At 42.6% G+C, this 27,345-nt stretch overlaps 1 protein-coding gene across 5 annotated transcripts in view; it reads left to right on the top strand.

Annotated features, from left to right (window-relative positions):
- The window catches only part of ZCCHC2 (zinc finger CCHC-type containing 2), a 63,230-nt gene that overhangs the window by 1,841 nt on the left and 34,044 nt on the right, over window positions 1–27,345 (top strand). For all 5 annotated transcript variants that reach the window (XM_087869763.1, XM_087869761.1, XM_087869760.1 and 2 more), the window contains exons 2-5: window positions 12,965–13,076; window positions 15,615–15,691; window positions 17,953–18,024; window positions 22,448–22,560. In XM_087869763.1, coding sequence (XP_087725889.1) covers window positions 12,965–13,076; window positions 15,615–15,691; window positions 17,953–18,024; window positions 22,448–22,560 — 374 coding nt within the window. The remainder of the gene's footprint in view (window positions 1–12,964; window positions 13,077–15,614; window positions 15,692–17,952; window positions 18,025–22,447; window positions 22,561–27,345) is intronic.

The following is a 27,345-nucleotide window of genomic DNA, read 5'->3' as shown; positions in this document are numbered from 1 at the left end:
TTTGAGTCCGGGGGTGTTTGTTGGGCCTTTAATGTAGGCATAAATGTTGTTTTCTAAAACTTGTTAAACACCAAAATGTAATAGACAAGAATCCAGATGAGTCACTTGTCTCAGACATTAAAGAAGGTGAAATTTTATAGAGCCATGAAAGCAATTTAATAATAATCTAGGCCCGATATAAAGTCCTTGATGGTAATAATTCAATGGAGGAGAGGAGAGGAGGTTTCAGTTAGAGTAAAAACTAGGTACAATAAGTTTATATTCGTGGTTTACCGTCATTTAAAAGGTAGTAATTTGGTTGCCATGCTTTTCAGCGTAGGTGATCTCGGGGATGATATATTGGATAGGGGGATTTTTTTTCTCCTTCCTCTCTTGAAAGTTAATTCAACTTATGTATCTGCTGTCATTCAATACTCTGGAACCAAAACTGGGCATTGTATTTCTTTAACAGCTGTGTGGACTCAATACCCATTGAATCAAGGAATTTGGGGGCTGGAAGGGATTTAGCGATAATCTAGGCGGAGCCCCTCCTTTTTCAAAGGAGTCTTCTGTGAAGTGACTCACATTTTAGGACATATTTTTTCAGACTCCAGTGTAGTAAGTATCCAGTAATTTTTTGGTGAGCTTCAAATTTTGTCTTCCCGTGTTTATTTACTACTAATATGCAGCTGTGTATACTGTTGGTTAAAGCCCTTTTCCATTCTTAGCCTGTTCACTGAAATAATTCCAAAAAGTCCTATAAGGCACATATATGGAGAAGAAAGCCTGAAATCGGGAGCAATACTTGTCTCTTATTTTTAAAATTTTTTTATAGATTATAAAGATGATCTTAGATTGCAGGTATATGAAATTTATCATTCCACTCATATCATTCCAACAAGGGTAACCGATTTCTGATTTTAATTGCTAGGAGTCTTTTTTTCCCCCCATTAAATTTTGCTTGTAATGAGAGTGTCGGAAGGCGACTAGAGAAAAGGGAGAGATGGGTACGAACTAGAGTAACGAGATTTTTATCTTGACTGCAGTGTGTGGCCTTTTCTGGCAACCCGTGAGTGTTGGGAGGAGTGGGCAAAGTGAGGTTGGGCATCCTGCTATTAATTTAAGCACATCGTTACTTCTCAGGCAGTGCCCTGTGCTGGGGCCATCAGCTGAAGTGGGAGAATAAATCATAGGGGATACACGTACTACAGGTGACGCTGACGGCTATTTTTAGACATTGGTGGCGTGATGAACTTTTTTCTCGGGTAGCTTAGGGTTACCGTAACAAGTCATTCACGTCTCTTTAAATTGTTCTGACCCCGCACTTTCTGCTTGTTAGCCTGGACTCCAAGGCCCTCAGCTGTGGCTTGTTCTGGCCTCGAAGACATTTCAGCGGATCTTGTTGCTCCCAAGCTGTCACTCCAAAGGCAGCTGATGGGGGTGGATGGATTTGCATCTCGATTCGCTGCAGTCCAGACCAGCTGATTCTCGGCCTTAGGCCGCCAGTACGCTCCCAGTGGGGCAGGGCCCACCTCGGAGTCAGCGGGGAGGTGCCGGAGTCTGGCACGTCTCTCGCGTGGAGGCGCCGCGGCGTGTCGGAGAGCCCCCCGGTCACGCGCAGCCGCGGACCGGCGGACGCCTTTGGGGACCCGTCCCTCGGAGCTCCTGCTCTCCCCCTCCCTGCAAGATGGCGGTTGCGGCTGCCCACGTGACTGGTGCGCCGGCCCCGCCCCTGGGAGGGCGGGCTGAGGCGGGGCCGCGCCTTCCCCGGGCTCCCTTAGGCCTCCGCCGGCTAGGCCCGGGCACCGGGCTGAGCGGAGAACCACGTGGGTGGTGTACTCTGAAAATGGCAGGGGGGAGCTCGTGTGGCAGCCTTTTATTGCCCCGGAAGTCACCTTTTAGACACATGTGTGTAACTTTCGGCTAGGAATCATTCTATTTCTCACTACTTTAATCCATACTGAACGCATAAAGTGGAACTAATATCCTTTTCCCTTAGAATAAAAGTGTACTAGCCCCGAATAGTGTTTCTGGCTCTTCCAAGGCTCGTATTCAGTAATATGCAGCAGCTTTTCTTTTAAAGTTTTCTGTAAAAAGCTAATAAGGTTTACGGATAGAACATGTGTTTTAAGATGAATTTTGTTAATTGTGTGCTTTCAAGTTGACCAGTCCCAGCAGCTGTTTAGTGACCTACCACGGTTACGATGCTAATAGTTGAGGGGACGAGTCCACAAACTTATCACTAGAATATACTTATTAGGTCATTTTAGAAAAATGAAGATTCGAGTAGATTTTTACATTTAAAAGTAATATTTCTCGGGGGTTTTTTGTGTGCTTTGGATAGTGTTATGTGATTTTAGAGTAAATGTTACATTAGATTACAACTTAAATATTGTCTTTAGGAGACTTGTGCATAAAGTTTATCTTCGTCTGCTGTGGACTGCCAGTCACTTATGTAAGATTCAACATACAATATGCATTAACAGTGTCCTGGGAAATTTGTGTGATTGATGTGGTTTGCTATGTTAATAAAGTTACAGACTGCCTGTGTGGGGTAGCTGGAAAAAAAAATTGGTTTTAAAGGGGGTCCCTTATTAGGAACCCAAACCGCAAATGGCCTGTTAGCAACAGCGACAAAAACTGCATAAGTATTTTAAAAGATGCTAGTTTTGTTGCCGTTTCATTGAAAAGAGAAAGACAGCCAAGCTTCCTATCTTTACATGCTTAAAGACTCTCCTAACTGCTCATGAAAATGGATATTCTAATTTTGGGGATTTAACCCCCAGTTAGCAACACAAACGTCAAAAAGCATAAAATGCATAGACTGTCATAGTAGTGGTTAGTGGTTAATATTGTTTGTGTGGCGGTGTTTCTTTGGAGATTGTGTTTTCAGTATCCTCAAAACATAGTTGCTTGGCAAATAGTTTGAATAAAACAGAAACTGAAAACTTAAGATAGTATTTAGTGTGGTAGATAGTATTTAGTGTTATTTGAATTCACAAGAAACATACCTGAACTCAAAAAAAATTAAGTGGCCATGGGCCTTACAAAAATCAATGAAGATAACTAAAAAAATTGTTACTTTTTCATAGCATAGGTTAATTAATATGGTACTTGACGGAGTAAGTATCTCAGCTTGTTTTGATAGTACAGATAATGTTGGGGCCTGGAGAAGAAAACTCTTCAAAAAGAGTTTTAACATAAATGCTCCTACTCTAAGATAACTTGAATGTGTACGTGGCAACGCTAATCCTAGTGAGAACACTGACTGAAGATGAAAGGGGAGAGGTCAGTGGTCAGGATTCCTGTTATTACACTAAGCACTAAAAAGATGCTTTCTAAAAGTGATTTTTAAAAAGAATGACTCTAAACTCCCAGACAGTAAATAACTTTATTTAATTGTTGGCCACCACTGGGAGATTGTAAACTGGATAGTGTCACTGGAGCAGTGGGCGCTGAGGCGGCTTTCCTCCCTCTTACGGGGGGGGGGGGTGATAACAGTGCTTACGTGAGATTGTTAGGATCAAGTGAACGAGTACTTGTGGAATAATGTCTGGCACATGATCTTTCATAAATGTTAGCAATTAAAAGTAAAAGTTAAGTCTTGTTTGGAAGGTGGTGGTAGAGGAATGGGAATAACATCTCACAAATCACCAGTGGGGGATGGAACCAGCCGTATCTTTTACGGGAAATTTTAGGTTAGTTTGGCTACAACGAAGTGTAAGAGCAGTTCAGTTAATAAAGGCCATTGGGAAGAGGCTTTTAGAATTTTGGAGTTAGTGATTATTTTAGTAGCAAATGGGAGCTACTGGTGTCCTCCAGTTACTTCTATTTTTCTGTGTAGTGTTTTTCTCAGGCAAGAACTCAGGGAAAGTCTCACTTAGACCACAAGTGGAGGAGAGGGTGGTGGAAATGGAGAGGAAGAAACTACTTTTCCTCACATTAACTAGTGTGAGATATATATATATATATATATATGCATGCAGACACACGTATGTACACACACACACACCTTTTGTTTTTACTACCTTTTGTGATTTTGGTTGGGGGGAGGACAGGAAGTATGCTGTAGAGGCGACCAAAGACCTTGAAGAGTGACAGCCAGTTTAGCAGTAGACTTGGCTTACATTCCTGCTCTGCCACTCACTCTGTGACATTAGCCAGGCTATTTAAGTCCCCGAGCCTCAATCTTATCTGCGAAATGGGGATAATAACTTTCTTTTGAGGTTGTGGTGATTGAATAATGAGATACGATGTAAAATAATTCACATACTGTCTTGAGTACGAATTTTCTGTTGAGAATGACGCTCACTGCATTTTTCCTCACCACTAAGATGTAGCCAATCCACATTGTTCTATCAGTTGTATTCAGGAATGGCTTTCTTTTTTTTTTTTCTTCCCACTTAAAAGTCCACATGATATTGTATTCTCCATGTGGTTCTCTATTACCATACCTCTAAATTGATTGGTGTTCAGGAAGGATGGGTAATTGGAAAGGTAGTGTTTGAGACATTTATTTGGGGCAGTTATTTTTAATGTTTAAAAAACATTTGAAAGAGAGAGCACGCTCAAGCAGCGGGGCACAGAGGGAGAGAATCTCTGGCAGATTCTGCACTGAGCGTGGAGCCCAACTCCGGGCTTGATCCCGTGACCCTGAGATCATGACCTGAGCTGAGATCGTGACCTGAACCAAAATCAAGAGTTGGACCCATAGTAGACTGAGCTAGCCAGGCACCGTGGGGCATTTATTTTTAATATTTACATTGTAAAGATCTGGTATGCCACAAATAAAATAAACCCAAAGGAAGCATTTCTCTGGGTCACAAATTATAGTGGGTTCAGGCATAGGCATGGGGAACATATATATTGTGATTTTTGGATTATCACTAACTCCCGTGCAACCATAATCTACTTAAATCTTTATCCAGTTTTCGCATTTAGTTAGGAAACTATTCTTTAACTTAAAGCTGTTTTGCAGTTTTCTTAGGTTACATAATTTTTTGTTACTTCAGAGCACAGCCTGTAATCCATGCACAATAAAGGAACATTTTATGCTTTTTTTAATAGAAGCTACTAAATTGGCTGATTTTTAAGCTTATTTTTGTCCTTCCTTGAGAAATATTAAGCTAATGTTTTTGGTTTTTTTTTTAAGAGAGAAGCAAAAAAGCCTGCACTGCCCTCAAAGCAGACTGAACTTCTCTTTTATCGCCTCTCTTTCATCATGGAGGACTGTGTAACAGCACTCCGTTTACTCACAGAGAATGCTTTGTCACAAAGCCTCCTTCATGCAGTCTACGTAAGCAGTCACTCCAGAAGGGAAGTGCCTCATCGTGCGTTGATGTTACAGGTGGCAGGGCTGCTGAGCACTTGGTAGGCCATTTCCCTTCTGTCCTTCTATGCTCCAGGGAACCTTTGGCCTTTAATTCCCTTCTAAATGTCTTGGCTCATTAGACGTGTTTCATGCTTATTCAAGAAATAACTTACTTGAAGTCAGATTTAGGTTTTAAAAAGGTCGCTTTGGTGAGTTGTTTGGTCTTTACAAGTTCCATTCTGCTCAGTAAAAGTAGGGGGATAGCATCACCATTTCTCACATAAAACTGGTGTGACGATGAACTCGATCATGTAGATGGAAATGCTTAGTAAACAAGAGTAAGATGTATATATCCATTGATCGATCCATTGTTGGAAGAGGGAATAGCACAGTTGGGTTGCAGTGGATGAACAGAAATGCAAAAGTTGAAAGAGCTGGTAGGGATTGAGTTAGAGAGAGCCTTGACAGACTAGGGAAAGGAGTAGGTTGTCAGCGGGTTGCAGTGAAATTGAAAATTTGTGTGTGTGTGTGTGTGCTGGTGGTGTGTCTTTCTGCAATGTCCACTGTCATTTTATGTGTAATGTGTATGAAAAGCATGAATCATTGATTAAAAAAAAAAATCTTCCAGGCTGATCCAGTTCTCTCAGTGGTACCATTATACTTCTGATCCACTCTGATTTGCTTGATAACCTTAATCCTCTCTTCCCCTCATCCTTGCTGTCACCATTTTCTTCTGAGACTTTATTCCTAACGGATTCCGCTGCTTTCAGCCTTCCCACCTCTTACCTGTTGGATACCACTGCTGGATATGTCTTCCTAAAGCAGTGTTTAATCAGATCATATGCCTTGCAGTGACTGATGGAGCCTGGCCTCCAGCAGGTCTTGGGACTCAAAATCCCTGTCTCCCACTTTCTTCACACATCCAGTCTTCCATTCAAAGCTAGCCTATGCCATCACCTCCTGCACGATGTTTGCTGGAATTGTCCCTGTGGCTGTCTTCTCGTAAGATTCTTTGCTGCTCTGAATTCTAGCAGCATGTGTATTCTGTGCTGTAATTTTGGTACTTGTATGATTTTTTCCTGATTTAAAAAAAAAAAAACCCAACAACTTTGACGTATTCTTAACTTATAAAATTGACCTTCCTCCTAGCTTTTAAGTTCCTCAAAGACTTAGGCATCATGTCTCAATTTTTTTTTTGTCAGCGTTGCATATATCATAAAAGCTTACTCAAAATTTCTTATGCTTAAGCTTTTTAGATACAGCTCTGAAACATACCAATACGATAAATTGCTTTAAGACAAAGTACATCAGGAAGCGTTTTTTTGCCTTGTATGAATTCTGCTTCTCAGCTACTTCGTAACAATCTTTGCAGCTCTATAGTACAGGCACAACTGTCTTGAAACTAATAAAAGGAATGGCTTCTTTAGGTAAAAGTGTGGATCAGTGTGGATTTGAATTGAATCTTCAATAGGTGAATGCTCAGTAGATGTATTTATTAATTATTCTTCCAAAATTAGGCCATTTATAGTCCAAATTAAGCTTTTTGTATGGGGGTGGTGCGTAAATTGGGGCAGACCTGCAGATGGTGCTTTGATAGGGTGGAAGAAGTCCTAAATTACAAACTGTTTTCTTCCCTGAGTAGTAGTTTGTAGTTGTCTGGCGTTGATCTCCAGTTTATGATTTGAGGAGCAGGAGTCAGACATGCAGTTGAGATAGTCTCTTGCTTAGGGTCAGAAAGTTAACTTACTTTGGACACTGAAGTTGAGCCATCTGCAACCTAAGAATTGGAATTTTTATGTTTCTTGTTAGGAATATCTAAGTTGGGATAGTTAAGAAGCTTAACTATCCTCCAGTATATTTGTTTTTTGGGAGAGGAGGGTATCAAATCACTGTGATTCACTGGTGGTCCTCGAAGCCACAACAGGGTCATGTGTGTTTGGAGGATACTTCTTGAGAAAGAGGCCATCAAGCGTATGGAGAGGTTGCCTGATGGAAGGAGTGGTCTTGGGTGGTTTTGTTTGGGGAAGGTGCCTGTGGTAACAGGTGGCGTTAGACACAAGTCCTAATGCGGTGTTTCTCCCCTCTGTCCTATTTCCCATCCTATCAATCAGTCACTGTCAAAGAACCTTTTTAAAGTCTGTAAGCGTCCATTTCTGCATGGTTCCAGGAACGTTTCCGCACTGGAGCTGAAGGCTGGGGCTCTGCTGCAGGTGTCGTGGGCTGTCAGGCTTCTGAACCCAGGTCTCGCTTCCTGCTGAGGACCCCTTGAGTCCCCTCCCTCTCATCTCCTGTGGGGTGGGGCAGGGCAGTTGGTAGGTATATATGGGCTGGGGAGGAGAGCACATCCTCTCTAGATCTGCTGCTCAGGGGTGTGTTCTTTTCACCTCCCCTAAAACATCTGGTAAAGGGGATTTAAAGGTTTGGGGGCTGCTAGCCCAGGGGATGTAGCAGTTCCTAGTTTAGTGTCCTAGTTCCAGGGGACAAGAGGAGATCTTTTCTCTGCCGTAGTAGGAAAGCAGAAGGTTGGTTGGTAAACACAGATGTTGGTTCTGACGGGGGGGTGGAATCCCAGCTTTGGTTTAGGCTGGGAGGCTGTTACCCTTCCCCTCCCCCCTGCCTTCCATACCTTTGTAGTTTGTGGTCTGAGACAGTTTATAGTTCTCACCCGTCCACCTGTCAGCTACACACGCCTACTAGAGATTGTGCTGTTCACGTTGAAAGCAGAAACATGAAGTGAGTTTTACAAGGAAAGCCTCAAGGCCAGTGACATTTTTCTGGGATGAAAACTACTGCCCTCCTCCCCGGTAGGCTTCCCTATCAGCCTCCTTTTGCTAGGTGTTCCCTAATTGCACATCCTACAAGTTCAGTTCTCTGGAAAAGACAATGACATCAACGATTTGAATGGTTTTTTAAATTCATAATAAATTTATAGAGCTCCCTAGAATACATAGAAAATTATAGCGCTGTTTCCCTGCCTCCTCTCGTTCCACCCACTCAGCTGCAGTCCAGCCCTGCTCTGCACACGTCACTGCTTCGTGCACCCGTGTCACATCGAGGAGACCTTGCAGAGCTGCGGTCACAGTGGCCACGGCCGGTCTGAGGGCTGTGGTGGCAGAGAGGACAGACGGGTTCAGTGAACTGCGGGCCCTCCCCCCCACATTCAGTGTCTAGGGTGCATTTACCCCTGCTTTAAGATGGCCAGTTCATCTTGCTGAATCACCTTACACCTTCTAGCCAAGGGAAACAAGAAGCTACAAGGGGAGTGAGCCCCCGATCCTAGCAGAACCATGCACGATGCTGTCTGTGAGCCGCGGACTGGACTCTGGGTCTCCCTCCTCTGAACTGTTGGCCGGCAGGTGTTCTCGTCGTTCCTTTTTGCGCTGCTCACCAGTCCCGTTTCTTCTTGCACATTTGCCCTTTCTCAGTTGCTACAAGGTGATGCAGGCATTACCATGGGTTCAGTCACGCTATTTCATTGCGTAGAAATGAGGCAAACGCCCGCCCGTTCTACCACATCCTCTCAAAGAGGCAGCAAGGAACTCTTCAGTTCTCCCCGACGCCTTCCCTCTTCTTCCACCAAAACAGATGCAGTTTGACATCTCAGTAAATGTTTCTAATACCGAATCATTTTCGAACATTCAAAGCAAGGCTTTCTGTGAATCTTGTTTAAATAATGACATGCTTTGGTTGGGACCCTGGTGATTGAAAGAATTTAAAACCTGTAACTGTGTAACAAGTTGTCCCCAGACTTAGTGGCTTAAACCAGCACCATTTTACTATTATCTCGCAGAGTTCCCTGGGCCCGGGATTTAGGCGGGCAACTAAGAGCAAGGGCAGCTTGTCCCGGCTGCAGGGGTCTGGAGACGCAGCTGGGGCCTAGAGTCTTCCCCCTCCGCCTCCTCCGTGGGTGTGGTTGCTCTCGCGTGGCATCGTCAGGCCAAGCACGCTATGTACACAGTGGCTCAGGAGGCCCAGGCTGCAGGACTTCTGGTGACCTGCCCTCAACTCTCCCGAATGTTCCTCCCCTCCCGGCTTGTGGGTCAGGCAGGACTCGGAAAGCCGGCCGAGACCCACCAGCCAGGGGGTTAGACCCACTTTTGAGTTATCAAAGTATTTTTAGCTATATTTGACCTACCACAAAACCTGACTAGGATGTTGTGGTTAGATACTAATGTTAGTATTCAAAGTCTCATTTGATGAGTGTAAAAAATCTTCTGAAGAAGTTAGTTAATTAAAAAAAAAAAAGCTAAAAAATTCTTAATTTCTGCTTTTTATTTTTTTTTAAAAGCGAATGTCTTGGTATTTTTAAATTTAGTCTGCATCAACGGACTAGAGGAAACATGCAGAACATTGTTAGATGGGCTCAAATAAACTCCATCTACAGTGTGACCTTTGTTAAAGTAGAAGGTGGCCAGTGTGACCTTCGTCTCCATCGTCTGTCATCAGAGTCTTTTGGACTGTCCAGCTTGACTCTGTCAGACTTGCCGCACGTTGGCGAAATGTCAAGTCTGTAGCTGTGTTGGATATCCATGCGTAAGAGTTAAGTCTGAGTAATCCCGGGATGCACGAGCTTCCAGCCGGCCCGCGTTACCTGCCGTGGGTTTGGGCTAACCCGGGGCTCTCGGGCGGCGCGTAGGCCGGAGAGCGCTCTGCTCACATGAGCCACGGAAGGAGGAGAGCACACACATTCTAATGTTCCTGGTGTTCCTGTGCATGTTGTTTTGCAGGCTTAGAATGTTTAAATTTCATTTCTTAATCCAAACAGAGACAAATTCTCCACTTTTCACTTGGTCCTGACGTCCTGACACTTTGATCTGACTAGTCTTTGTAAAATGCCATTCTGCGTCTCGAGGGCGCGTTTGCCCGGGAATCTGAACTTACTGGAGAAGGCGGGTGTAATGCCTCTCTGTAAGATTCCACTAAACCATGCTTCTCAGATTTTATGGCACCCTCCCCCTACTCAGAGTAAAGGAAGCATGTGTGACATGTGGAAAGGGGAGACAGCAGAACGTAGAGCCATTCACCGTTGCGACCAGTAAACTGGATTCTGACCTCTGAAGCTCGAGGCATTAGATTAAATTTTTATTAAACTGATATAATTGTAAATTCTACACATAGTTTCTAAACTTAAACGATTTTATAGCATTGATGCACGCTGAGATGTAGGGTGGGAGAAAATTAGTAGGGATTTCATGGGTTGATGAATTTAGGTCCTTGGAAAGAAACTCAAACTCCATTTTTCTCCCGAGGTTATAAACAGGAGGCCTTTTCCTGGCTGTTAAAGTGTGTAACTTCAGACTTTAAAAATGTGACTTTGTGAAGCAGACTACTTTCTCATGATTGAGAAATACAATATTTGTGGAGGCAACACAATAAAATTATTTTAAAAAATTTTTATTCTTTACTGTAAAATGTATAACATAAAATTTGCCATTTTAACACCTTTTTGAGTGTACAATTCAGTAGCATTAAGTACATTCACATTCTTGTGCAACCATCACTACCATCCATTTCCAGAACTTTTCTTTTATCCCAGACTGAACCTCTGTATCCATTAGGCAAATACTCCTATTCCTGCCCCGCGCCCCCCAACCCCTATTGTACTTCCTGTCTCTGATGGAGACCGTTCTAGGTACCTCGTGTAAGTGGAATTATACACTCTTTGTTCTTTTCTGCCTGGCTTATTTCACTTACGTGATGTCCTCAGGACTCATCCGTGTTGTAACATGTATTTGAGGTTTATTCCTTTTGTAAGCCGAGTAATACTCAGTTGTGTATATGTGCCACGTCTTGTTTATCTGTTCACCCAACAGTGGACATTTGAGCTTCCACCTTTTGGCTGTTGGGAGTGAGGCCGCTGTGAAAAAATTATATGTTCAAGTCCCTGCTTTTGTTCAGGTCCCTAGCTTCCCTCCTGGGAGAGGGATTGCAGGACCACATGGTAACTCTAAGTATTGGAGGAAGTGCTGCGCTGTCTTCCGCAGCGGCTGCACTATTTTCCCTTCCTACCGGGTCACGCACAAGGGTTCCAGGTTCTCCACATCCTCACCAATAGTGTTGTGTTCTGCGTTCTTGGAGAATAGCCATCTTAGTGGGCACGAAATGGGTATCTCATTGTGATTTTGATTTGCATTTTTCTGAAGAAAACTCTTTTTTTTTTTTTGCGTATCTTGCATTTGTGTTTGAAGGTGTTATTTTAAATTGATGAACCATGAATGAACAATGTAGAATATTCTATAAAAAAGGGTTGACGTATTCAACTAAACTTCTTTCGGTTAACACAGTGCTTTGTTTGAGAGGATTACAGTGCTTTGTTTATATTGATTTTTGAAGTATTTACAGCACTGTTAGGCCAGTCCTGTTTTATGACTTTGTAGTGAATGATTATACAGGTCAATTTGTTGTTGCTAGAAGAATTCTTGTGGTCTACCTTTTTAAAATCGTTACTATTGAAAATTGGTGAATGCCATCATGCTGAATGTTTTGGGAAGTTGGCTGTGGATGAAGAGATCTGGGGTGGCCTCGTTCAGTGGTTCTGTGTAGACAAATGCTTACTTCCTGGGGTTTCTATAGGAAGACAAACTATATATAAGGCTGAAGCTTAGCTCCCAGGAGTATCTGATGTGATGCTTTATTCCCAGAAATAGAGCTGTCAACTGGCAGCCCATACCTATTGTCAGGCCAGCTTAGACAACAGAACAAAATATTTTAAATTAGGATTCTTGGGAAGTGTCGGGTCTTTTGTTTGCTTCATTTCTAAATTGACACAATTTTAAAAAATTAACGTATATTATTTAGTGCAGATTTGTCAAATTGTAATTGTTGAAACTGGGGTGGTTTGTTCTGAGTAGTAGTTTGAGATTCTGAGCATGAAGGGGTAAGGTGTGTGTTGTAATAGAAAACAGTTGTAAGGCTGTTCTATTTTTTTTTGGCTTAATCAGTGTGTTGTAGGAACAGTATATACAGGGCTCTGCTTCGGTTCTGGAGAGCTGTGTGTGAGATAAGCAGGCCCTTCCTGACTCCAGGCAGCATTTCTCCTAGGAGTAAAACTTCCTCCAGTTTACTGAGGATAGTAATTGGCTGAGCAAACTCAGATTTAGAGCACCCAGTTGCCGTTAGGTGGTTTAGCATGACTAATGGCAAACCCACTGTCCATATTCATCCTTGTTCAGAAAGATTTGGCAGATGTTGATGATAACCTTTTGTAAAACTTCTTCCTACCAAAGCATCTTGTTAGACCATCACTAAAATCAGGTAGTGAATAAAAATTGTGGTAATTAATGTAAAAAATAAAATTTCCTTATATATGGGGGGTTAGCATAAAGGATATCCTCTTTTATATGTGTTCCTTTGATTCTGGCTCACTTTGGTTAGACTTGACATCACTGGGAATTCTGAGTAATGATGTACCCTGGGACAGTAATTAATTAATAGAATATTACCGTGAAATGAAGATAAATATTGATATCAATATATAGTGATTGCTTTTCCTTGCTGGTGAGTGCCAGTTTGTGCCTTTCTGCCCTTAACGTGTAATCACCTATGTGATCTCTAAAAATCGCTGTTAAAATGGTTGCTGTTAAAAGTATAAGACTTTAATCTGGTTTATTTCTGTGAAGTTGACCCTTGTTAGTCTGTGGAGGAGATTAACTTGTGCCCCTCTTTCTCATCTAGAACGATTCTGCTCATGGTGATTACACGCAAAGTAACGAGGCCAGTTTACTAGAACAAGCCCCAATACCTCATGATGGACTTCCTGTGGCACCTCATAGAACCCAGCGAGAAGGTATGCTTGTTTTTTGTGAACTTACAGTGGGAGTTTGCAGAGCGCTGTCTACCTTGGTCAACTCTAATTCTTCTGTGTCGGAGTAGAGACACCGAGCAGGTCCTCGGTTTGGCTCAGGCGCCGGTCCCCTGCTCTTCGGAGTCTGCATCTGGGCTCCCGCTTTGCAACACGTGGCCGTCCTGGCTTGCGCTTACTTGGTTCTGCCTTGCGGTCGGTTGTCTTAAATCTAGTTGCACACTTTCAGAGGGCAGAAACCTTAACGTTCTGCCAGAGTATTTGGTAGAGTGCTTTATCTGGAGAATGTGCTCAGCGTTTCCTGAAAAAAGAAGTTTTACGGAAGTTCACTGTAAGAAAGTGAAGAAATTTCTTACAAGCCCATGCTTCCTCCAGTAACACAGATTTCAAGACGGCTGGGATGGGGGAACTGAAAGGACATTTTCATATGAAAAGAAAGGAGTTCAGATACTTCACCTCGTTTTTTGGGGAGTCCATTAACCTGAGGGGAAGATTGAAATGGAAAACGTCAGAGGAGTGAAGTGCGCGCAGTGAGCGTCCCCCTCAGTTAAGGCAGCTTTGAATCAACATCATCTTGTCTCCTTTCAGTCCTAACAACAGTCCTTTTTGTGTAATACATTTTTCCTCACAGAGGAAAAATAGGTATGCATGTTTAATGTTTTAAAAAAAAAGTCTACGTTATTACCTATGCCAGCAATTCAAGACTATGAAACTGCTTGACTCATAGCCTTCTTCAACCACGCTCGCTGCACACGCGAGTGACCTGAAGCAGAGTTTGCTTTTACAATGAAGGTCCTTTTTTTTTCTTTTTTTCTTTTCAATAAAAATATTTTAGAAAAACACAAAACCACATCAAAATGCTAACACCCGTAAGATGGTACTATAGGTGATTTTTCTCATGTTCTTTATTTTGAAACAAATGCATTGATCTCTGCTGCTGAGTTTTAATTTATGAGAGCTGGAGGGTCTCCCTTACCAGCCACCCGTCACCATATTCTTTCGTCTTGCTCATCTTGATTCTGAGAGGTCGTGGTAGAACTTAAAATCAAGGCTGAAGACATAGCCATATTCCCTTAGCCCATAACGCCCTAATGGTCCCCTACCCCTAGCCCACTGATTTGCAGAACGTAGAGTAGTTCAGATGGGTTTTATTAAATAGCATCATCCTTTACATAATTTAATAGAAAAGCTTTTGGAAACGGCAGACCCTCCCTGTCCCACTTTGACCTTGGTTGTACTGCAGCAGTTCCGAGGAGTTTCAGGCTTCCCACCTGGCTTTTGAGATTTTCTTTTGTTTCCATCCTCAGCATTTCTCACCCATTGAGGGGACATTATCCTAGGAGCGGGCCACCAAACGCCGTATATTTGGAAAGTTGGCACAGAGTACTGGTAGCGATATCTCCTTAGTCTGTTAGGAATGTCTGCTTTCCAGCAGATTTCCGTATCTCATGTTCCCTGCTTTCTCATCGCTCACCATCCATGATCTATAACAATCTTAATTCTTCTGTGTACTTCTGTTACTTTGTGTATTCTCCGTCAGCTATTTTAACTTCTTCCTCTCCAAGTAAATCCTTTCCTTTTTTTCACCATCTTCCGTCCCCTGAATTTAACAGTGACCCTAGTCTGTGGAGTCCCTCTCCTGACTCCCCTGTGACCTTTGTCATGTTCATGACTACCAGTCTCATTATTGGCGTACATGCTGTTTCTTCTGTTTACACCCTGAGCAACAGTTTCTCTTGCTTTTTTTCCTCAAGTCCCTATATTATGGTTTGTAGACTGGCTCTTCTTAATTTCTAAGGGTATTTACTTCCTGTAAGATGATATTTTTATTGAAGGATGTGTTAAATGAGTAGTTTTGGAGTTTGCACATTTGCTACCTTCATTAACAAGCTGACATCTTACGTAGTTCAATTTAGAATTACTCATGTAACTTATGACCACTATTTTCTCTGTGTAGTAAATTGTGAAAAATTTTGCTATAGTGAGCCTTTGCAGTAACGTTCATTAGTAATGTTAAGTTTGTAATACCATTATATGATATTAAGGATCATGTTGAGAACAAGTTTTTAAATTCCCAATTGGAAAGAAATTTTTTTTTATCGGTTTGATATATTACTTTTGAAGGTGTTTTTTTGGTCCAATTTAAACAAAAACTAGGTGTTTTCTGGTTTACACCTACTATGCATAAAAATTGAATAAAGTGCTGTATGTAATTGGAATAACAAGCAGTTTTGAAGATGATCCTCTAGAAAAGTAATCTTTGCTTAAAGTAGGTGTATTTTATTTATTTATTGGTGCTTAACACGATGCTTGAACTACTGAGGTACTCGGCATGCCGAATGGGTATAGAAAAAGATTCATGGATGAACGGCTGTGTTTCTGCGCTTCTTGATTTTGTTTCATGACTTAAGACCAGTAGTAAAGATGAAGGTAAATAGCTTAATCGTTTAGCATTTGACAGATTGGGTAACAAACCTGCATCTAGTCGCTGTAGAACAAGTCTGCGTGTTTTCTTTCTTTCAGCTGTGCACATTGAGAAGATAATGTTGAAAGGAGTCCAGAGAAAAAGGGCTGACAAGTACTGGGAGTACACCTTCAAAGTAAGCCCCTCTGCCCCCAACAGATGTCTCATGGACCGTGTTAAATGACCTTTTGGGAAAAATGAAAATTGATCTTTGGAAAAACTTACAGCAGGTTTGCTAATTTGAGAAAAAGCTGTATGTATACATACGTTTGTCTTAATTAAGGGAATGTCCTGTTTTCAGTATGTGCTGCATGGTTTGCCAAGTTTTTAATTGTATCACGTTAAAGTTACTCTGACAATTTTATTAAGAAAAGTAAGAGCCTTCGATTTAAGGTGTAAGATGTATCTTTAAAAGTAAAAGTAAACGTTTTCACTAGTATTTTTTAAATCAAGATCATGGGCATTGTCTTTTCCTGGCATGGTTTTCCCTGATATTTTTCTCCTCCTCTTCTTTCTCCACGAAGGTTTTATTCCCTGGCCTTTGTTGCCTTGTCTTCTTATCTCTAATTGCTTTCCTGTCATTCTGTCCTTCAGACAGCTGTCTAATTAACCGTAGAGTCCAGCTTTGTCACTCCCCATGTCTCCTTTTTGCCTGTTGACTGTCCTGTGGATTCCTTGTCCACGTCTTCCTTACTCCTCCCTGCTTGGGCTTCACTGTCTAGCCCTTTCTCCTAAGGTTGGACTGAGCGCCTTGAAGCCAAACGGACCGACGCCACGTTTCTGTGCTCCCTCACTTCAGTTCCTCCCCAAAGGTATTGCTTGCCAAACTTTAGCTGTACCTTTCTCATGAAGTCATTTCTGATCCTCCAGCAGAATGTGTTTCCATTCATTCACGGTATTTTCCCATCACCAGTTTCACAGTGTCTTCTATTTGGGTGACATGTTTTTCCTCTCCAGTAGGTTAGTAGCTCATGGAGAGCAGGACTCCTCATCCTGTCATCCCACCATATCTGACTTGCTTAGTACATTTGTTGGATGAATTTCAGAAGTCTGGCTTCTGCTCTGTGGGGGAAGTAGCCTCAGTGTGCAAATTTTAAGTCCTTATCTCCACATATTTCACTTAACATTTCGATAACCCACGGCACAAGCCACTGTGCTCTCTTCATGCAGTTACACGAGTTCTCCTTTTGTTGCTAGAGCTCTTAGCTTGTTCCTTCCTCCGAGCCTTTGTCATCCCCAGCTCTGGAAAAGTCTTCCCCAGACCATGGCACAGCTCACATCCCTTCAACTCCTAGGCTGGCTCAAATGCTCCCTCCTGTGAGGTCTTTCTCGGCACCCTTCTGATGTGCTGTCCTGCTCCTGCACCACGCCCTGTTCATTTTCTCTGGAGCCCGGATCCCTGATGGGAGTTCTTAACTATTCATTTGTTGTAATCTGTCTCATGCACCAGACCCTGAACCGCAGCCAGCAGAGACTTCGGCTGTCTTGTCCACTCCTGTGTCCCTTTCACTGAGAACAGTGTCTGACACAAGTAGTTGTTCAACGAACATTCGAATAGTTAAAGATCACTTAAAAGATGTGCCAGTTAATAAGAATATTTGCTTTGAGGGTTGGTAGATGAAATTTAATATATTTTTAAATATCTGATTAATAGTGGTATGACTAGCTGGTAAGACTTAGGTATTTTACTTGGCTCAAGTAATTGTAAAGTAGACATTATTTGTGGGCCTCCATCAAGTCCACTGAATGAAAAGTGTCCAAGAGGTAGAGTGACGTAACAGATTTCGGTCTGGCTCTTCTGCTTACTGAGGGTCAGATCTCAGTAAGCTAACTGTTAGAGTTTTAGTTTCTCCATCTGAGAATGGAGGTCGTCACACCTGCCCCATCTACCATAATAGGATTTTAAAGAATTGAGCTAAAGATGAAATCTCTTCATAAGCCATAAATCCCATAAAAATACACTATAGTACTATCAAAGAGGGGCAGTAAACTCTAGTTATTTCTCTGAAGAACTTATATTGAGTAAGTTCCAGGAGATAGAATTTTTATCTTTCTTGGTATATAGATCTACACCGTGAAAAGTGTCATTTTTAGAGTCCTGCAACTTTTCCCTTTTGAAAAATTACTAAAATGTAGTCACATTTTAAAAGACAACTTTTTAACAAAACCATGCGATTTGAAAGGAATTATTAAAAAGTTTTTTGAGTAGAATATGTTAATGTACCGTTAATTTTAACAATTTTGAAGAAATTATGACAATGCCAGATTAACTTTATATTTCTAATTGTTAATCTTAATAAAATTTAAGTAAGGCCCTTTGTTTTACACATGGCTTTTTTTCACCCAGTTCCCGCCTAAGAAATAACCATATAATATGTGTGTTTTTTTTTAAATCAGGTAAATTGGTCTGATCTTTCAGTCACAACAGTAACAAAAACCCACCAAGAACTACAGGAATTTCTACTGAAGGTAAAAGTATAGATTTTGTTGTTAAAATGATTTTTACGTAATATATAGAATCCAGAAACCTCAGTATCAAAACAGACACCAGGAAGATTTAACCACATATATAAAGGTTGACTTAGAACTCTCCATGAACGTTACCTGTAGAAAATGTCATGTTATTTTAAACCTAAGTTTTCTTATGTGACCAATATAAGGAAATGAAGGGTTTTCCACATTAAAAAAAAAAAACAAAAACGGAACCTTGTTCCTAGTTCCTTGCTGAGGTATATATCAATGGTGGCTGCTTGCAAGGGTACTTCCTGTGAAAGAGTGCGCCTGCGCACCTAGAGGAGGCTTGTTAGCATTTGTTGTGGTGCTTAGCCCTAACAGCTCTGTAGCTCCCTCTGTGGACTTCCTTAAATCCATGTCCATTGGTTCCTTCTTTGAGTTCTGGTTTCCCCCTTCCCTCCCCCTAGTGATAGACTCTCCGGAGTATTGAGAATGAGGGATAATAGAAACATCTTACACAGACTTGCAGAGGTAAAAGGTATCTTAGATCGTTTTGGTCAAACTCTTGCCTGTTTCTTTTATACTAATTCTATTTATTGAAGCATGTATGGGTAGAGCTAAATATTAAAAGGAGGAAATGGGTTTAAATGGTTAACCAGTACTTTACTATTTCTCAATAAGCAAATATATTTTAAAATGTATTGCTAATAAGGAGATAGAAAGTCCAGAAGCAGGAAACATTCCCAACTCCATTACTACTTTTGGGTGAAGGTGTGATATAGCTGTTGAACCTATAACATCGGAAATTTTCAGGACCGTGCTGGTTTCTAAGTTGTCTGCTTGTTACCATAAATATATTCTTTTAGATCACGTGGGTCTCCCTTCCGAAAGCTAAAAGATACTTTTGTCGCCAGCTTACAGAGCTTTGAGTAGCAGGGTAGGTGCTGGCTTTAAGGAGGTCATAGTGCGAAGTGCTATCGTAGTGTTAGTCCGCTAGCAGGGATAACTAATACCCAGGGACAGCTTGAATATTTTCCTACAGCTTATTTTAACCAACGGAGCCCCCCGGGCACCTATCCTGCATCTTATTTTAAGCTGGGCCCTCCTGGTTAAGGGCTGAAAACTCCTTTGGCCACTTCAAGATAGTGACTTAACTGCGTGTAGAGATGGGGGTTGTTCATTTCCAGTTGCCGAAGGTCCTGCGCATTTGACCTGTCAGCGGTCCACGGCATGGTGAGGAAGGAGAGAGTGGTGGAAGGCCCACGTGCCTGGGCACTGTCATCCAGAGAAGAGGGTCGTCAGCCCCCCAAAGGAGAAACTAGCTCCTGGCTAACAGTGTGCCTGTTGAAGAAACTAGGAAGGGCTGTCCTGTTCCACCGCCGCACCTGCGCTTTTAAAATCTCTTCTGTTTATATCTGACTTCTCTGCCTCAATAGAATAAATTCATCAAAGTTTAAGGGCAAGTAGTCATGAACCGGTGTCCTGTGGGTCAGAGAGCAACATGCTTCGTTTCTTTTTCTTGTGTTGCCCTTTCCGTGACAGAGTTCTGATGCTGGAGGGTAAGTTGCAGGGAGATAGGGCTAAGGCTGAAATATCTGGTGGTGTGGAGCCAGCATGGTGGGGTCCTGCGCTGCCACGGTCAAGGCCGGTTCCCTGAGGTGCTAGGGTGGGGGTGCTGCTACCAGCCTGTCCCGCGTGCTGCCGAGAGACTGCAACAGGAGAGCACGAGACTGACCTCCAGCCTCGGGCCTGGCAGCAGCCAGGGTCTCTCCTGTTGGGTTTCCCTCAGCTTCAGCCGGTTCTTCGTCTTGACAGATTTCATTCTTTTGCAAACGTACAATTTTTCTGAAAGCTTAAGTGCTTTAAAAAAATACTGTCCCCTATGACTAAGTCACTCTTCAGAATCATGGTAGTTAATGATCCCCCCAGTCAACTTCCGAATATAGAATTTGTCTAAAGTGGGACAGAGAGATGCCTTTTCAAGTTAGGTGAAATAATTGGCAACATTGTATGCTTCCAGAAACTAATTGCCTATTATGAAACATCCTTTCAAGATTACCATGTATCTTTTCTCCTTTTTACCTTCCTTTTAAAATCATCTACAAAAGTTAAGAGCAAAAGTGTCCTTTTGACAGCCGCTACATACTAACAACCTTTAACTTTTGTAGATGCTGTTTAACTGCCCTTACTGTTTGCTATCATGTGGAAGAGTGAGTTTGAGGTCAGTGCTTTCACGTCCTTTTTTCCCGTGTAAATGGCAGCCTCTGTCCTCGCCAGGCCCCTTCCCCCGCTGCTCCTGCTTAGAAGCTGCATCCGACACCTGTCTGCTTCTCCTTGCGGGACTGGAACCACGGACGTGGGGTTTTTGTTTCTTCTCTCTCTGCTGTGTCCACAGTACCGAAAGCACTACCTAGGACAGGGTTGGGGTTTGAATATTTGTTGACTGAATGAATGAGGGATGATTGAGAAGAGTTACAAAAACTAAACTGTAATGATGGTTCTCCAGTAGGCCTCAACGTTTTTATTTTTTTTGTTATTTTTTTTAAGATTTTGTTTGTTTGAGAGAGAGACAGAGACAGGGACAGATAGTGAGAGAGAGCACGAGCAGGGAGGAGAGGGAGAAGCAAACTCTCCCCCCCCCCCCGCCCGATCAGGGAGCCTGACGTGGGGCTCGATCCCAGCACCCTGGGATCATGACCTAAACCAAAGGCAGCCGCTTAACCGACTCAAAGTTTTTAAAGAGAAGCTTGTACTAGTGAGGAGAGGTGCCTCCAAGCGCTCTGTGCTGGTGCAAGACTGAGCTGGGGCCTGGAGGTGGGGGGCTGGCTCCTGGAATAAACACTGGGAGGTGAGGAAATTCAGAAGTGACTAGAATAGAAGAGACATGATTTAAAGCTGTATTTTTAGCAAATGTGCCTTCCTCTAGGACTGGAAATAGGCCTTGTAAGTTGAAGATAAAAACCACTTGAAAATAAAGCATTTTGCAAATACTGATGACTGTATATCCGCACTCTGGCCAATCACGTGAACAGTCACTGACTAGGTGAAAATGTATGTACTCGTGCCTTCCGGTGCTTAAAAGAGCCATCAGTGATTCCATAGTGGAAACAGACTTCTCCACTGAAGCTGGGTTTCTTTGGCCGTGTACAGATATTCAGGAAATACCATGTGTAAAATGGGTAATATGAAATATGCCTAGTGTCCTTAATCTGTATTAAAGGAATATAAATATTGAAAGAGTCATTTCTTTGTTTGAGAAACGTGTGGATCAGGAGTTGTTTCTTCCTGTTAGTGATCAGAGGACGTGCCCTCCACAGCTGGCGTGTGGAGTGCCAGCAGAGCCTTCAGCCTTACCAGGTTATAGAAGAACCAAGAAGAACTTCATTCTGACAAAACATCTTGACTCCATAGTCTCACTGCCTAAAATTAGTAATTCTTTATGCTTTGTTAAATTTTCCATTTCTGAATCATTGACTCAAAACGCGTATGTGTTAAAAGCATACTGGCGTTGGATTCTCCAGTTAGAGATCAGTGTGTAAACTGACATTTTGTGCAGATTGTTATATTCCTGCAGCTCCTTAGATGCTGTGTTAATGGTTCTCTTAATTTTAGTGAAAGTGCCAGTAATTCAGGAGTTTGTTGCAAAGACTAGTTGTCGTATTTAAAACTTTGAATTCTTGAAAGACTTGGGAAGTTAATTTTATAAATGATTGATTTATTAGGAATTTTAAAAAGTAAGCTAGGTAATGAACAAAATGAGTTAAATTTTTGTTTTTAGATAAAACCTTCCTTTGCCAAGTGATGATTTTTTGTGTGTGGTTTCTGGTACATCGCTCTGAGGGCACCGCCATCATGTTGAGGGAGAGGTTACTCTTCAATTAGTGCTTTGTATGTGAGCAAGATTGAGAGTTTTCGCCCCATCTTTCACACCCAGGTCTTTATTTGGTGCGTCGCGCTGGTAGTCTGACATTGCCAGAGATTCAGATGTGAAATGAGGGGCGCAAAGGTGATAACTCTAAAGGCAGGGATAACACTTCTCAGAATACTACTTGAGGATTAAAATAATTGTAGCTACACTATGCAAAATGTTCTTCCATGTAACTAAAGAGCTTTGGTATGGATGTCACTTTCGTGTGGCATGTGGCACTTAGAATGTGAGCGATGTGCAGGCATGTCCCAGAAGTGTGCGGAATGCCGCCGGGTTACTCTGCACGGTTGCAGAGCCCTGAGGTGTGCCCGGAAGGCAGAAGGGTGTCTCCTTGTAGAAAAATCGATGCTGCTTCAGTACGGGGCCTGTGTCATAAAGATTTAGAGAAGGAACTGCTTTGGGACGATGTCTGAGCAAGAGACATTTATCTTCCTTTTATGCCTCTGGTTTGTAACCTACTTAGCAGTAAGTGAAAAACTTAACATTGGCCTTGCTGTTTTTCTTTTCTAGCTCCCAAAGGAAGTGTCTTCAGAGACTTTTGACAAGACCATCTTAAGAGCCCTGAATCAGGGTTCATTGAAAAGGGAAGAACGGCGGCATCCTGACCTAGAGCCCATCCTAAGGTAACAATTTACTGACGCTGTCACAACAGTGTCACAGACAAGATCATGGCAACGGAGGACTTAGAATGTAGAATGGAGTTCAAGGGAGATCACAGAGGTTTTTTTCTGTGGAGTATTTTTTAAAATGGACTTTTTATCCATGTGTTATTTGGGTCTAGGCTCACACTAGGAAACATCAAACTAATTACTTTGATCACTGGACTCGTTGGCTCTCTAATATCATAAATAATTGCTTCTACAGTATGCAGACATTCAGTGAACCTGCTGTTTTCTCCATAAAATATTTATTGAAAGAATTCCTTGTCCAAGAGCTCAACTTTAGAGATGTTTTCTGTTTTAAGTTGTCAAGTAAGTAAGAAGATTAGGCTAATGGGTTAGAAAGTAAGAAGAAATTAATACTTGTGAACACCTGCTTGTCTGTATAGTGGTCAAGTTACAGCGGTGGCTCAGACATGGTGGGTCAGGCACAACGGTGGTGGGTCAGCTCCCAGAGCGTGCTTTGTGCCTGTGAAGTGAGGAGGAGAGAAGGATACGGACAGGTGGAGTAGTGGTGGCACAGGGGCCGTGTGTGGGCAGGATGGGCGTGGATGTGGGTAAATGTATTCGTTTCATGATAGGAAGTTGAGGAATCTCTTGCCTAATGGCTTATATTTTTTCCTAAAGTAAGAGTTTGCTTAAGAGTGGCTGCAGGTGGGTGTGGGGGACCAAATGTTTGAGACCAGGAGGAACTTACAGTGGTTGTGTGGGGATGTGGAGAACAAGCCAATAAAGGAAATCTGGTCGGCTGGGCAGGGTGTGGAGTCCGTTTGAGATTGAATACGGTAAATTATAATGGTATTGGTCTGTCCTGCTGTGTGGATTAAAAAAAAAAATCTTTCCAGCATTTCAGGTTCAAGTGTTAGAAAAGCAGATGGTTGGATAAGGACTTTCTTGGATGTGATGAAAGGACACTGGGGCAAAGGAGTTTAGGGAAGAGCGTGCAGTGTTTAAAAACAGATTCCCAGAGTGAGGCTAGGTGAGTCGGGCAGCAGATTGAACCGCAGTTGAAGAATTAGGCTCATGGGAGTAAGGAAGTAATGAAGCAGATCGGAGCGTGAAATGTCTGGATTAGGGAATTCCGAGGTGGAACTGTTCCTTGTGATTGCTAGAGGTTTGGGGTGTGGTTTCAGTAACTGTTTAATTGTTGCGCTCACCCCTCTGTGAGGGCTTGCTTCCCTTTAGGAGAGAGAACTTAAGGTGGTAATGGCCAAGGAAACAAGTGCTGTTTTATTGGAAACTTGTGCTTATTAAGTAAACTAAAGAAAAGCAGCGTTGGAACATGTATGGCTTAGAGTCCAGGCTTGAGCCGGACTTCTGTCTGCCTTGCTGAGGCAGAGAGCAGGCAGCGATGGGCGTCGGTCAGCGTCGTGGCCCTCCCCCTCGGACGGGGGAGGGAACATTCTCAGGATGGGGCGGGGCTGGGAAGAAGGGGTGAATGTTTGCTCTTGGATGGAGAGAAGCAGAAATCTGGGAAGGAGGGTGTGTTCACTGAATGACAAGATCCAGGATAGAGCGGAGGAACTCCCTGGGGGAAAAGGCAGCCAAGCAAAGAGGCCAGAGTGCTGGCTCGTCACCATGTGGAGTTCGAAGTCCCCTGGCACCTTGGAAGACCAGGAGTGGAGAAGACAGTGAGGCGGGGGCCAAACTGAGTGTGACTGGGGGAGCGTGCCGGGGTGGCAGGTGCGTGACTAAACCAGAGGGCAGAGTGGCTGAAAGGCAGCTTCACAGGAGTGCCCCAGCCCTCGCAGCCCTCCTGCGAGGAGCGGAGAGCAGCGCCCCCACCCGAACGGGCTCGCAGCGTTCTAGCCCCAGTAGGGAGGTGCGCATCTGTTCATTGAAGAGCCTGGCTCTTTGGGGCCTCTCGGCGCACCCGGCGGGAGGGTGGGTGGTCACAGAGCATTCCGGGGCTGAGACTGGCGAGGTTGGGGGACTGGGGGAGGGAGAGTTGGTTGAATTCCTGGGTGCCCTGTGCTCCTCAGAAGTCGGCGGGCTTGTGCGTCCCTGGCGGTCGCGTGGAGGTGCAGATTCTTACTCCGTAGCGCCGGGGTGCGCGCGGTCCTGCGACGTAGGCCGTCGGAGGTGCTGGGGTCCACGGAGCGCACGCTGCGTAGGGGCCTCAGAGGGTGTGAGCGCTCACTCCGCCGCCTCGGAAGTGCCTCAGGAGGGAGCTTGGCCAGCTGTGATCCTGGGGCGGAAGGCTGTCCGGCAGCATGAGCTGGTGGTCTGCGCGGAGAGATGGTGAGGGTCCGGCGGCCCCCGGGGCGCGGTGAGCGGCGGAGCGTGTGTCTTTAGGACGGCTCCAGGAGGAAGTCCGCGTGCGCTCTCCCCTGACCACCCGGCTCCAGGCTGTGCTTTGCTCCCAGCCCGCGGCTGCTGGCGACCAGGCCTCGGGTTCCAACCCAGGTCTTTACCGTGCGTGAGATCACGTGGCTGACCAGTGGCGGACTGAAAGTTCTGTCGCGGACTGCTCCAGTTTAGAGGGATAAAATATAATAGAATCTTATTCAGTATGTTTTTACACAGAGTGCTTCATATAGAGTCGCTCAGTTTATTTAGGTAGCTTGGGGCTTTCTTGCTAAATCTGACAGATGCTCAGTATAGAACATTCGGGAAATACAGAAAAGTAATGAAAAGATGATAGTTACTCAAATAACTATTATTGACATTTTAATTTTTCCTTTTGTTGTTTTTCATTTTGCCTGTAATATTAGATAGGCAGTTTTATATCCTGGTTTTCTTCTCCAATTATAAGCATTTTATATTTAATTCTTCAAGATTATTTTGAATGGCTATAGAATATATCCCATTTGACTCTTTCTTTGTTGTTGGGAAGAAAGACAATTTTCTGGGTCTCCCCCCCAAAATACAGCTTTGACCATTTCTGTACCTAAAAATTTTTTCCAGATTTATGAGCTATTACTGAAAAGAGAGTCTTTGAAATTGATTTACTGATTTAAAGAGTATGATCCTCTTAAGATCCCTGATAATACATATATTACTGTTTTTCTTATGAAAAAGTTATGTAAATAGCAGTATATACTGTTAGTGTTTGAACTTGTTAGTGTTTGAACTTATTTGTTTATCACAGCTTGGCTAGCTTTGAGTGTCATTTAAAAAACTATTTCCTTATTTGATAGAATGATTATCTCACTGGCTTAATGTTTATTTCCTTTGTTAGTGAAATTCAGTATCTTTCTGTAAGTTTAGCCATTTGTGTATTTTGTAAGATCATCTGTCCTTTACCAGTTTATCTTTGTGGATCTTAGTGTTTTTAGATTTTAAACAGCTCACCTTTAGTAATATATTTCTCAGTTAGTGATGATTTTTTAGATGAAGATTAAAATACTATGTTAGGTCTATGTGTCTTTGTTTCTGTGTTTTGGTTTGTCTCTCCATGAATACAAAGTCATTCCCAGATTGTTTGTTAAATGTTAGGTACGGCTCTGTAGCCATATAGGGAAAAAGTTAGGCTAGAGCCATATGTCATTCCTTACATCAAAATTAACTCTGGATGGCTCAGAGATTTAAATGCAAGAAAGAAGACATGAAATTTATAATACATGTATGAAAGATTTTTCAGAGTATCACACAATACCTAGAAACCTTTAAAAATGGAAATTCAAATACTCAGAAATCGAATTTCTGCATGATGTAAAGAAGAAAATATAAACAAAGTGAAGACAAACCTCAAATGCAAGAAAAATACTTGCAATAATTTCTTTCTCATTAAAAAAAAACTTCCTGAAAGTCAGTATGTTAATAAAAATTAATAGTCCAAAGTAGGGAGAAAAATGGGAGCATATATGAACAAATAGCACAGAGAAACTGGAATTGCAGGTGTCATTTTTCATATGAAAAGCTGCTCTTATCAGAAATATAAATTAAGAAGTTGAGTTTTACTTTTTTTAGGTGGCCACTATATTTTTTTAATTTTTAATTAAAAAATTTTTTAATTGAGGGGCGCCTGGGTGGCACAGCGGTTAAGCGTCTGCCTTCGGCTCAGGGATCGAGCCCCACATCAGGCTCCTCCGCTGGGAGCCTGCTTCTTCCTCTCCCACTCCCCCTGCTTGTGTTCCCTCTCTCACTTGCTGTCTCTGTCGAATAAATAAATAAAAAATCTTTAAAAATTTTTTTAATTGAGTTTTTTTTAAAGATTTATTTCTTTTGGGTGGGGAGGGGCAGGGGAGAGGGAGAGAGAGAATCTTAAGCAGGCCCAAGATCATGACCTGAGCCAAAATCAAGTCGGATACTTAACTGAATGAGCCACCCAGGCACCCCTAAATTTAGCTTTAATTGAAATATAGTTGACCTACAATATTGTGTTAGTTTCAGGTATGTAACATAGTGATCTGACAATTATGTATAATACGGCGATGCTCATGACAGCATGTGTAGTCACCATCTGTCACTACACAGAGTTATTATAGTATTATTGACTATAGTCCCTGTGCTGTACTTTTCATCCCATGACTTCCTTATTTTGTAACTGGAGGTTTGTACCTCTTAATTGCCTTTACCCGTTTCACCCAACCGCTCCCCTTCCCTTGGCAACCACTGGTTTTTGGTATTTGAGCCTGTTTCTGTTGGTTTGTTCATTTGTTTTTTTAGACTCCACATATAAGTGAAATCATATGGTATTTGTCTTTCTCTTTCTGGCTTATTTCACTTAGTGTAATACCCTCTAGGTCCATCCATGTTGTCCCAAATGCAAGATTTCATTTTTTTTAATGGCTGAGTCATATTCTA

The sequence above is a fragment of the Ursus americanus genome, chromosome 19, assembly GCF_024610735.1.
Source record: "Ursus americanus isolate L20-20 chromosome 19, mUrsAme1.1.p, whole genome shotgun sequence".
Taxonomy (NCBI): Eukaryota; Metazoa; Chordata; class Mammalia; order Carnivora; family Ursidae; genus Ursus; species Ursus americanus.
Note: the sequence above shows the minus strand (reverse complement) of the source record. Positions and strands in the feature narration are given on the sequence as shown.